Source organism: Schistocerca cancellata, chromosome 3 (genome assembly GCF_023864275.1).
Source record: "Schistocerca cancellata isolate TAMUIC-IGC-003103 chromosome 3, iqSchCanc2.1, whole genome shotgun sequence".
NCBI lineage: Eukaryota > Metazoa > Arthropoda > Insecta > Orthoptera > Acrididae > Schistocerca > Schistocerca cancellata.
The window spans coordinates 594,216,439-594,229,681 of NC_064628.1; the positions used below are offsets into that span (position 1 = coordinate 594,216,439).

The window sequence follows — 13,243 nt, forward strand, 5'->3', positions numbered from 1 at the left end:
TATAATTACACTAATGAAATAAATACACAAAAGGTTTCAAATAAACATAATGATTTTCCATTGCTATAGAATTAATTAAAATTTAATACCTCATACGAAAAGAATGATGTTCATCAGTAACTGGGAGAATTAATATCTTCCTCAGAGTTAAAAATCACATGATCTTAGAACACAACTGTATTTTACAGTCACCCCACCTATGTTGTTATTCTCTGGAAATAACCGATGGTAGAGTTGTAATGAAAAGAACATACTCAAATTATGTTGTCATTGTGGCTGTAGTTATGAAAGCCATATAAAATATTTTAAAAAATTATCTGACAGACAAACATTACTTCACTTTTTTGTCTTGAGGTCATTCCCAAATTAGGCTATGTCCAATGCTTCTTTTCCTCCTTGCTTCTTTGACATAATTAACTGAAGGTATATTTACTGGTGCAGTTAGCACAGTTCAGGAGTGTTCGATATCCTGATATTCACCACAATCTTATATATCATCATATTCATCTAAGGCCCCACTTGTTAAGATTTTCTTTCAATTGTACTTTGCCTATTCTGAAGTGGTACAGGATACACCAAATATTTCTGCCTCAAATTCTCACTGCTGGGCTTCTCCAATAGTGGTGAGTAGTCATTTTGAGACTCGGTACACTCTTTATTCGAGAATCTATTGTGATATTTAAGTCTGTGAGGTCCACAGGAAGCTCCCAATAAGGAATGGCATTCATTAAAGGTGTGCTTAATCTTCTATGAAAGTTAGGATCCATAACTCTGACCGCTTTGTATAGCTTATTGAGTGGTGTGGGTCTTGTGCAATAGGTTAGCATATTTCATTTAAGCTTAAGTTGACCTTTTTGGCTTGTGCAGATCTGGAATATATGGGACAAGCATATTATGCTGTGGTGAAGCGTAGTGTCTAGGCTGTGGTTCTAAGCACCTTTGTAGTAGTTCGTCATTTGCTGTTAGCTAATTCTCTCAATAAGTTATATCTTGCTGTAACTTTAAGATGAGTCTTGTCACAGTGATATTTGCACATGAATTTTCAGTCCAGTGCAACAACCAAGTGTGTCAATTTATCTCTGTGTTCCAGGGTGTAGCCATTCCAGGCTACATTCAGCTTTCACACACTACTGCAGTCTCAGGCAACTAAGGCCACACTGTAAGCAGCAGCACCAGTGCATGAGGGCAGTGGCGACTGGGTGAGGATAAGGAGGAGGCTGGGATGGGGAGGGGGAGGGATAGTAGAGTAGGGGCTGGCAGACAGTGAAGTGCTGCAGGTTAGATGGAGGGCAGGCAAGATGTGGGAAGGGGGAGGGGAGGGGAGCATAGTGGAAAAGGAGAGAAGTAAAAAGACTGGGTGCAGTGGTGGAATGAGGGTTTTGTAGTGCTGGAATGGGGACAGGAAAGGGGCTGGGTGGGTGAGAACAATGACTAATGAAGGTTGATGCCAGGAAGGTCATAGAAATGTAAGAAATGTTGTAGGGAAAGTTCCCACCCCACACTCCTACCTTCTATATGCTTCCTGAAGTTCATAAACTCAACCACCCTGGACAACTCATTGTGGAAAGTTTCTATGCCCCAACTGAGAGTATCTCTGCTCTGTTAGACCAACACCGCCAACCAATTACATTGAACCTACCCTCCTCTATAAAACATACCAACTATTTCCCCCACCAGCTCTGCACAATTCCTGCCTCTTTACTGCACGGTGCCAAGCTCATCACTACCGATGCCACCTCCCTTTACGCTAACATGCCTAATGCCTATGGCCTTACCACTACTGAACTCTACCTTTCCCAATGCATGAGGTTGACCTCCACCTCAAAGATGGCTACATCAGTAACTATGTCCATATCAAAAAACCTACTAACCACCAGCAATACCTCCACTTTGACAGCTGCCACCTATTCCATACCAAGAAGTCCCTTTCATACAGCCTAGCTACCCGCAGCCGTCGCATCTGCAGTGACCAGCAGTATCTCTTGAAATATACCGAGGGTCTCACTGAAGCCTTCACAGACCGTAATTATCCTCCCAACCTTGTACAAAAACAAATCTCCCATGCTTTATCTTTCCAGTCTGCCTCCACCTACCAAAGTCCCACCATCCAGCCACAGAGGGGCATTCCTGTCGTAACTCAGTACCATCCAGGACCGAAGTAACTGAATTACATCCTTTGCCAATGTTTCAACTACCTCTCAACGTGCCCTGAAATGAGGAATGTCCTGCCCACCATTCTTCTCACCCCTCCCACAGAGGTATTCCACCATCCACCAAACCTACACATTATACTCGTCCACCCCTACACAACCCCCTGCTCCCAACCCCTTACCTCATGGCTCTTCCCCCAGTAATAGACCTGTCCCATACATCTCCCACCACCACCTACTCCCGTCCAGTCACAAACATCACCTGTCCCATCAAAGGCATGGCTACCTGTGAAAGCAGTCATGTGATCAACAAGCTAAGCTGTAACCACCGTGCTGCATTCTATGTAGACATGCCAACCAAGAAGCTGTCTGTCCGCATGAATGGGCACTGAAAAACTGTGGCCAAGAAACAAGTGGACCACCCTGTTGCTGAGCAAACTGCCAAACATGGCATTTACATATGGATCCTTCCCAACAACACCAGCTTTTTGAATTATGCAGGTGCAAACTTTCCTGCAATATATCCTACATTCCCAAAACCCTCCTAACCTCAATCTTCGTTTGTCATTGTCCTCACCCACCCAGCCCCTTCCCTGTTCTCATTCCAGCACAGCACAACCCTCATTCCACCACTGCACCCAGTCTTTTTACTTCTCTCCTTTTCCACTATGCCCCTCACACCTCTTGCTTGCCCTCCATCTAACATGCAGCACTTCACTGTCTGCCGCCCCTAACCTACTATCCCTCCTCCTGACCGCCCCAGCCTCCTCCTTACCCTCACCCAGCCGCCACTCCCCTCATGCACTGGTGCTACTGCTCGCAGTGTGGTTTCAGTTGCCTGAGACTGCAGTAGTGTGTGTGTGTGTGTGTGTGTGTGTGTGTGTGTGTGTGCGTGTGTGTGTGTGTGTGTGAGAGAGAGAGAGAGAGAGAGAGAGAGAGAGAGAGAGAGAGAGAGAGATCTATTTTTGACAAAGGCCTTATTGGCCAAAAGCTTTATTTGTGACATCTCCGCTATAAGGATTTAGTTTAAGCATATTTTCCCAGTATTTTTTCTGAGATGATGCATGTTTCTGGTTTTGTTCCACCTCCTCAGTACTCCATCCCTGAACTATGATGGCCAGATGATCAGTGAACAGGATTTGGGTCATGTAATTTGCTGTTCGTTGGTCACTGGTATACAGATTGAATTTTCTGCTGTTGCTTTCAGCTCTTTCTGCCCTTCAGTGTTACACAGAACATTCTGTATTGCAGCAGTGATTTAGTGATTTCTAAAAGCTTGAAATTTGTCTTGCAATTCTGTCATGGGTGACCTATAGCTCAATGTGTCATATGCAGAGCTCAGGAAAACTGACACTAGTCTTGTTATTAGTTTATTTTTATATCCTTCCTCTATGTGTTCAAGAATGGACCCGATTAGGTTGGTGTAGGATTTTTCTGGCCTGAAACTAGCCTGGTAGTTGGTAAGCTTTGGCTTTACACTGTCTGCTACGTGTTTCAATATCAGTCATTAATTCAGCTGCATAGGTGACATAAGAGCAATCCGGGGCAATATTTCTTGGTTAACTTGCATCTTTACCATGCTTTAAAAGTGGCACAGCATCTGTTTCTCTCTGTATCTTTGGGATTTTGCATGACTTGAGGTAGCAGTTAATAAGTTCTAGGATGCATAATTCGGCTCTAGAGGAAAAGTGCAAAGTGCTGCATTCTATGTCACTGATTATGTAAAGATTTTTTCATTGTTGCTTATTAATCTGGGCTTGTTGTGCTGCAATCCACCATCAGGATAACTGTGTTTATACCTCGTAGCTGTAAACTTCATCACCGAGGCATCTCCTTCTGTGTTAGCTGAAATATTACTTTTGTATTCAATCTCTGCTAAAAGACATCAAATTCCTTTTTGTAAATTATGTGTATACTGAATCTTTCATCACAATATGGAACCACTTCACATACAGTCTGCTTACAGAATTTTATCAGACAATGCTTGTTTATACCATCAGTCTATCTCAGTACAGATCTGTCAGACAACCACAACGTTCGTTTATCATGACGTCACTGTGACTCATGATCTTCTCTATTCCATGGCTCAAAGGTCATTTCCAAGATGGGACCAAGGGACTCAGAGTAACCTGACCAAACAGCATGTGCCACAACACACAGAAAGCCTAACCTCCTTGTGGAGGTTGGGTTATTTGGACGAAGAGACCAAACAGCAAGGTCATCAGTCTCATTGGATTAGGGAAGGACAGGGAAGGAAGTCGGCCGTGCCCTTTCAAAGGGACCATCCCGGAATTTGCCTGGAGCGATTTAGGGAAATCACAGAAAACCTAAATCAGAATGGCCGGACACGGGATTGAACCGTCATCCTCCCAAATGCGAGTACAGTGTGCTAACCACTGCGTCACCTTGCTCAGTGTCTCCTTGTAGACATGCTGTGTCCATCCACACCCGTGCACATGCGTGACAGCAATGAAAAATCGCACACAATATTTGAGTTAAAACTTATCACTTAACTAATAAGGAAAATGAGCATCATTTGTCAGACAGAGAGACATGGGGTAAAACATCACTTTACCCAAAATGATATGTTAGACCCCAAGTGTTTTATTTGTTCCACACAAATGTTGTCCACCCTGGCTGCATTCCTATTTTTCACTGAGTTTAGTTCTAGACTGAGTTCTCTTAAGGCAAATGGCGCAACAAAGTGCCGGACTCTTGCTCCAGGCTTTTATTGATTTTGGACTTCTGACATTTGTTGATATTTCCATTTAGGAGACAGAATTATGGTTAGTACTTACTTTGAGGAAGGGTAATATACAGTATCCCCAATGGACACATATAAAGTAAAACACTACTTACATATCAGAACTACTAGTTCTTTCTCTGGGAAAGGATATGGTGGCAAACGTTAAAAAGGAAGGGCATTTTACTCTGATTCCTGAATGCGAGAGATCCACACATAGTGAGGATGAGGGTAGACAAACATACAGATCCAAAAAATTTTTTTTAACGAATTGTTAATTTTCATCTCATCTTGCCTGCAGTGTCTTTATAGTCTTGCAGTACTGTGTGATTCTGTGAAACCTGATAAATGATATTCTTTCCCTCAATACCTTCCTTTTGACGATGGAATGCTGAGCAGAAAAAGAATACAATTCTTCCATTTGTGTGTGTGTGTGTGTGTGTGTGTGTGTGAGGGTGGGTGGGTGGTCGGGTGCGCATGTGCACATGCGCGCGTGTGTGCGCGCATGCCAGAGTGCATCCGCATGTGCACATACTTGCGTCTGTTTGTGAGAGAGAGTGTGGCTGCTAGATAGTAAATGGTTTTTTTAACTAGCATTTCTTGGGGTTTCTTATTTGCAATACAAGCTCCAGCTGTTGTTATATTAGCTACAAATAATGCATGTTCTATATATGTGTCATGTATCAGGGTACTTGTCATCATTTCAGTACATGTGCAATCTCTGGTGTATTTACAAGCTCGATAAAGTTGGAAACACAAATTTTCTGAGTAAATGCTTTGGGAAATACAGAAACAAATCAATATGGAAAAATTAAAGGCAAAACAAGGATGTTAAACAGCGAAAGAAAGGGGTACACAAAAAAGCAGCTGATTATTATATTTCAACTTGAATCTTTTTTTAGAGCTCATATTTATAATGTGCATACATATGTACTTAAGTGCATGCTTTCAGGGGATAGCTGATGTCTGTCTTCAAATATCTCCACATCCAGGTTTCCAGTATTTTCATGATACCCTCTCTTGAGTATAAAAAACTCGGAAATATTTGTGCTGTCCTTTTTTATGTACACTTAACAGCCCCAGTTAATCATGTTTGGTATCATTCTCACCTACTTCAACAGTGTTGTCGGGTGGGTTGCCAGAGGGTTTTGTTATCAATTACCTGTACAGACTCATTGAATTTTCCTAGTATCCTGCCAATGAAACAAAGTCTGTCACCTGCTTTACATACAAATGAGCATATATGGTGATTACATTTCATGTCCCCACAAACTGTTAGACCCAAGTAACAGTATTAATTGATTGACTACAGTTGTGACTCACTTACATTGTAATTATAGGATATTACATTTTGTGAAGTGTATAGTTTTACACATCTGAAAATTTAAGGCAAGTTGCCAATGTTTGAACTATTTTAAAATCTTATCAGATCTTGCTCAATTTCTTTTTTTCTTCCAGACTGCACAAACTTCAAAAAGGCTGAGGTTACTATTAATTTAGTCTGAGAGGCCATTGATATTCAGCCTGAACAGAAAGGGGCCCAACACAGTTCCCAGTGGTTCACCATACTTTTGTTAATAAGTATTGGTGTGGTATTGAGTCAACACTTCAGAAGTGAAGAAATACTGCACATGAAATATGGAAATAACTGTAACGAAAGTGTGCAGTATTACTTATATTTTCTTGTCAGTGTTGCAAAGGAAATATGCCACAGGCACTAGCTACAATATATTTTTTCATAACATAATTTATGCCAAAACTGATTTCAAAGTCAAGGGTCTACTTACTGATTGACAAGGATCCAGTCAAGAGGCACTTGCACATCCTTCTTGGCTTGTATCAAATATTCTTGACCAGCAACTGTAATATAGTAGAACAAAGGCACTCCCAAAGTTTCTGCAATGGATGGTCGCAACTCATCCAGCTCATTTTCCAGTGCCTTGATTTCTGTCTTGGTCCTCAAAACATTTGGGAACTCTGAATAATCATTTAAAATTGATGTTTTGTCACCAATCCTGTGCATAAAAGTGGAAATGGTTTGTCAAAATGAAAGAGGCTGGTATTATTATTGTTTTATTGAAAAAACAAATAAATATTTGTATCAACACTATGCAACACCAGATAATACAAAAACTGTACATGAACATATACACATTAAAAACAACAAATTTATTAAGGAAATTTACTTACAGAATAACACAGATAATAAAAAAGTTTCATGGTGTTTATCTTCAAATTCAGAGTCAGTAAATAGTACAAGTAATAACAGTTAATTGTTGACTAAGATACAGTTTAACAGCTGAAAAAATATGTATTTGTAAATTCTTCTACATTTTTCTTCGCCTGCTACCCTCAGGACTGAATGTATTATGGGTAACACAAAGACTGGTTGAACAATAAATGACGATACTGACTAGAGGCTTGATGTCCCTGCTGGCAAGTAATCAGAATGTAACTCAGTCATGTCAATCCCAGGTTGAAAGATTCAGAGTACTCAAACCTAGGCAATGGGCATAGTTCTGTTTGCCTACCCTGCCAAATTCTTGGCCCCTGGAAGGCTAGTATACTGCAGGTGGGGTTACAGGAGATCGCAAGCCCAAATTACTGGGGGGTCAGTATTCCGGGTCTGGTGAAATAATGTTTGGAGTAGTATACTGAGGAACTCAGAAAATGGCTTCAGCCCACTGTGTATGACAAGTGACTTCTGCAGACACTCTGTGCTATGCAAAATCTGTCTCAACAAATTATATGGATCTTAGGAACCAAAGTGATTTTACTATATTTCGTTTAGGAGTAATAAGTGCAGAATTTTGGGATTCAAAGACAGATAGACAGATAGATAGAGAGAGAGACAGAGAGAGGTTTAGTGGCACTCAAAGTCAAGGTTACCAGTGCGATTCAGAGACAGATTAGTGAAAATTAAGTGAAATTAAGGGGGATGTAATAAGATTATCAGAAGTGCAGCAACAGAAGAAAGGTCAAACTGAATAAAGATAAGGAGATATGTTTCATTGCAGATAATAGAGTAGGGAAGAAAGCAGAATTATACTATAAGGAAGAAAATTAAAAACAATTTTCAAGTAATTATATAATCTCAGAGAGAATAGCTGGACTTGTTAAGAGAGAGAGAGAGAGAGAGAGAGAGAGAGAGAGAGAGAGAGAGAGAGAGAGAGACTTCACAGAAACAACCCAGGTCTATAATCCAACATGCTCACATTCTGATGATGATGTAGAAGACTGCTACAAAAAGTTACAGAAGATGATAAATGACAGAAAATCTTACTAGTAAGACCTGACATCACCAGGCGATGGAGATAAAAGATCTGATGTATTTCTTAAACTTTAAAGAAATTATACATAATCTTTTATTATGAGAAGGTAAGTTGCTACTCACCTTATAGCAGAAATGCTGAGTTGCAGATAGGCACAACAAAAAGCCTCTCACAATTATAGCTTTCGGCCATTTAAGGCCTTCGTCAACAATAGACACACATACGCGACACGACTGCAGTCTCAGGCACAGGCAGCAGCACCAGTGCATGATGGGAGTGGCAATTGGGTGGGAGTAAGGAGGAGGCTGGAGTGGGAAGGGGGAGGGATAGTATGGTCGGGGTGGCGGACAGCGAAGTGCTGCAGGTTAGACTGAGGGTGGGGGAGAGGTGATGAGGAAAAGAGGGGGGGGGGGGGGTAGTGGACGAGAAGAGAAATAAAAAGATTGGGTGTGGTGGTGGAAAGACGGCTGTGTAGTGCTGGAATGGGAACATGGAAGGGGCTGGATGCATGAGGACAGTGACCAACGAAGGTTGATGCCAGGAGGGTTACAGGAACGTAGCATGTATTGCATCCTGTAACCCTATTGTTAACAAAGGCCTTAAGCGGCCGAAAGCCATGATTGTCGGAGTATTTTTGTTGTGCCTATCTGCAACTCAGCATCTCTGCTATATGGTGGGTTGCAACTTTCCTTCTCATAATATTGTTACATTCCATCCTGGATTTTCCATCGTTTGATACATAATCTTTTAAATGTCTTATTGGCGATAACACACCACTTTACATCTGATTACTAGATGCAGTTGCTAAACAACCATCTTCAGATCACACATTCTACAGCTGTGTGTCTATGTACACTGTAGTCTAAAATGCCGTTACCTGATAGTGTACCTGATTGCCTTGATCCTTCGATTTCATGACATCATGTGAGAAAAGTGCAAGGTGGGTTCCACATGATTAGTGTTTTTAAAGCCATGCTGGTTGTCACGGAGAAGGTCATTCGGTTTGAGATACCTCATTATGTTTGAGCTCAGAATATTTTCTAAGATTTTACAACAAATGGATGGCACTTCTGCTGCCCTTTTTGCAGATGGGTGTGACAAGCGCATTCTTCAAACTACTGGACACAGTTTTTTGTTTAAGATACCTACAGTAAGTTATGGTTAAAAAGAGGGCAAATTTGGCATAGTTGGGGCCTGGCTCCCCTGCTTTGTTCAATTTTATTAATTTCAACTGCTTCTCAATGCCAATGATAGTACTGTATACATCACTCACTTTCACAGGGTGCAAGAATTAAATCAGGGCCATAATCCTGGATTTTCCTTTGTAAAGGATCATTTGATAACAGAGTTCAGCATTTCTGCTTTTGCTGCACTACTTTCAGTTTAAGTTAGCGTTTCATTCATGAGTGTCTGGACACTAACTTTTGTTCCACTATCGGTCTTTACATAATACCAGAATTTCTTTGGGTTTAGTGAGAGATCTTTTGATAATATTCTGGTACGGCAGTTGTTGATAGCTTCACACATAGTCCTCTTGACAGCCAAATACATTTCATTAAGCACCTCCCCATCTGTAGCCCTAAACTTTTTTTGCACCTATTATGCAGTAGTTTCTGTTTCTTTAGAAGATTCTTTACAGTAACTGTATATCATGGAATGGAACACCCAGTCACAAACTGTTCTACTGGATAATCTCTATAAAGTATATGGTTAATTATTCAGCTAAATGTGAGCCACAGTTCTTCTATATGCACCTCACCAGAACTGAATGTTTTGAGCTGTTTATTGAGATATGACACTACTACCTCTTTCTCTACTTTGCTGACTATATAAATCCTTCTACTTGTCTTACTTGCCCTTTATATTTTAGCAATAATTGTTGCTGCAAATGCCTCATAGTCTCTGATACCAGATTCAGTATCGCCATCTCTGAATAACTACTGCAACCTACATCCGTTTGAACCTGCTTATTATATTCATCTCTTGGTGCTCTGCACCAATAATACTGATGATTCCTTTATGTCTCAGAATATGCCCTATCAACTGATCCCTTCCTTCAGTCAAGTTGTGCTGCAAAATTCTTTTATCCCCAATACTACTCAGTAGCTCCTCATTTGTTATGCAGTATGTGGTGTCATCTGAAGACTGAAGTCCCATATCAAAGTTGGTACCTCACAAAAGAATCATAAGAAAGGGCAATCACTGTCTGATGTAGCAACAAATGAGAGCCATAAGAGCAAATACGCCCTCAAGAGAGTCCATGTGCCACCACATGCTGAAAGAGTACTTATGTCAGAATGCAGTGCCATTCACCCAACACTCTAATCATTGCCTACGATGACAGCGTCATCTTACTTCAGATCCAGTAATGTGAGTTGTATTAGAAGTCGGAACTTTATCAAGGTTTATAGTCAACTATCATTCTGTACTGCACCAAGGGATTAGGTAGTGTTCACGTTAATAAAGTGATCTAATATTTTGTGTGTGTTGTATTATCTGGTCAATCTGATTCAAAAGTAAATCTAGGCTTGCTAGGTCCCACTATAGTGCGGAAGCAAATTTCTCAAGTGTTTTTTCATCTGACACTACAAAGGTGATAAGGATGCCTGCACATTTATTCCAGTGAGTTGTCTTCCATCCCAAACCACTTAGTGTTCTGACAATCTCGGCTGCCTAAATCACATTTGTATATTGTTCCTACTATAAAGTGTTCTTGTGGATTAACAAAATGTGTCAAATGCATGCATTTGCACTGCTATTCTAAATTTGCTGGATCCAGATCTGAAAACAGTTTTGTCACTTGTAGAGTTTCAAAGTACTGTGGACACAACTGTTGTTGATTGTGAGGCTCTGTCTATTTCTCTTTTTCACAATGCTCAAGGCACTCAGTCTAAAGTTCATGCTAATGTAAAAGTGAACAAAAACAAGGCTTACATTAACAGTAAATGTAAAGGTCAAACCTTTCAGTCATATGCCACATGAAGCATACTTTACAAATAAGGTGAGGAAGTCTTGGCCTCAGTGCTTTTCAAATCACAATAGACAAGTTTGTCCTTTCAGTTATGTTGAACAAGGCCATATCCAGACATCTGTTTACAAGACAGCCAGGGCAGGTGCTGGTCATGAGTGCAACTACAGTGTAGCTTTCAGGAAGTGAATGTCATGTTGGCACATATATTACAGCTAGTACCAATATGGCTTGCATTTCTGCATCACCTAGCTTTCTAATGTCATCACAGACAGAAGAAAAAACCTTTTGGTCTATTAAGAGTGGATCACAAAACATTCAAATTTCAGTTAGGCACAGATACATCTATGAAATGATTGGCAGACCGCAGCTACAGAAGCCTAATTCTGTTTTGTCTGTATATAAAGGATGTGTAATACTAGTAACTGGCATGTGCAGTCTGCCAGTAACTTTTTGAGACGTTACAAAGTGTGTTTCAAATCATGTGCTATGTTCTAGGAACAGTACAAACATTTTTGGTTTAGACTTGTTTGGTTTGTTTAACCTGTGAATTTAAGACAGTGTGTTACAAATCACTATTACAGTGCCTTATACTAATGTTTATAACTTGTGTAATAAGTATAATGAACTTTCTGAACCAGTTTCAGGAAGGGCTACAGATTATGAGGTGCACATTACTGTTCAAGACAATGTTCAAACACAATTTTAATGTGTTCAGCTGGTCACCACATAATACAAGAGCAAGTTTCTCAGGGAATGCATTGATGGAAAGACAATGAAATGATACAACATCTTTCTGCAAGTCATTGGGCATCCCCCTTCGCCATTCTCAAAAACCCATCAGGAGGTTTATGTTTACACGCTGATTTCAAAGCAACAGTAAACCCACCACAGATTGTTGCAGACTCATTTTCTCTCTCAACACCTGAGGACTGGGACAGGCACATTCTTCATTCTTTTCCAAGATTGATTTAAGTGAGGCATACTCACAGTTACCACTGATCAATCTCAGCTGTGTTTGTTCAAATTTCAAAGACTACTGTCCAGAAATGCTTCAGCTCCTTCCAAGCATGTCCCGTCATGGACAGCAGAAAAATTGCAATGTTGGATTCTGTTGTTGTCTAATTATCTACATAAGTTACTGTACAGGCCCAGCACACGAGGCCCACTGAACAACACTTGAATGCTGACTTCTTGGTGTGTGTTGTGTTTCCCATGACACCCACTACTAATACTAGGTCTTCCTGAGGTCCTTGTTTTGGATAATAGATGACAATTCACATCAGCTGATTTTCAACAGTTTTGTGCTGCCAATGGCTTACATTATGTCGCTACTGCTCTCTTTCGCTCTCAGTCTAATGGATAAGCTGAACAGTTTATCATAACATTCAAAATCACATGGAGAATCTCCATTCCTCTCACACATGGGAGCAAGTCTTAAAGACTTTTCTTTCCCCCCTACTGCTCCTTGGCAAGTGATGGGAAGCTGGTGGCAGAATTATTACGCAGTCATTGTCACTGTACCTTGTTACATTTTCTGAGGCCACCACGGAAACCGTTCGTTCAGCCTACACAAACAAAGTTGCAGCCACAGGATGAAGTTTTCTTTAAAGTTTTTAGCAAAACACAGTGTTCGGAGCATGTCATCACACAAGTCTTGGGGCATACCTCTTACATCATTCAAGGTTCCTCTAGGCTGCATCAGTGTCACCAGAATAAGCTTTAGCACTCTTTTCTTAATGATTTTGTGACAAATGTTTGCCCTTAGACTCAGCACACTGCTTGTGCCCATAACAGCAGTCATCTCCACTTCTCCACCCATGGTGGTCGGCACCATTTAGAGTAGTGCCAGTGGAGATCAACAGCATGCCGTTGCTGTCACCATCAATGCTCCTGCAACCTAAGCCAATTTCCATGTGGGTGCTGCTCCCAGACAGCCATCACAAACAATCTTGGAATTTTGCTTGCAGTCAACCCAACCACAGCATCAGCATCACTAGATGCAGGGGTGTTCCCAGTCATTCACAAGGTGGATAAAGGGGTGCAGACAGAGAGTTGCCATCAGTCATCATTACACTCCTCGTCTACTCATCTACATCCACATTCAGCC

General features: G+C 40.9%; 1 protein-coding gene across 1 annotated transcript in view; it reads right to left on the reverse strand.

Moving 5' to 3' along the window:
* Window positions 1–13,243, reverse strand: part of LOC126175467 (DNA mismatch repair protein Msh3-like) — a 415,279-nt gene that overhangs the window by 144,638 nt on the left and 257,398 nt on the right. The window contains exon 12 of the mRNA XM_049922278.1: window positions 6,681–6,908. Within this exon, the coding sequence (XP_049778235.1) occupies window positions 6,681–6,908 (228 nt within the window). The remainder of the gene's footprint in view (window positions 1–6,680; window positions 6,909–13,243) is intronic.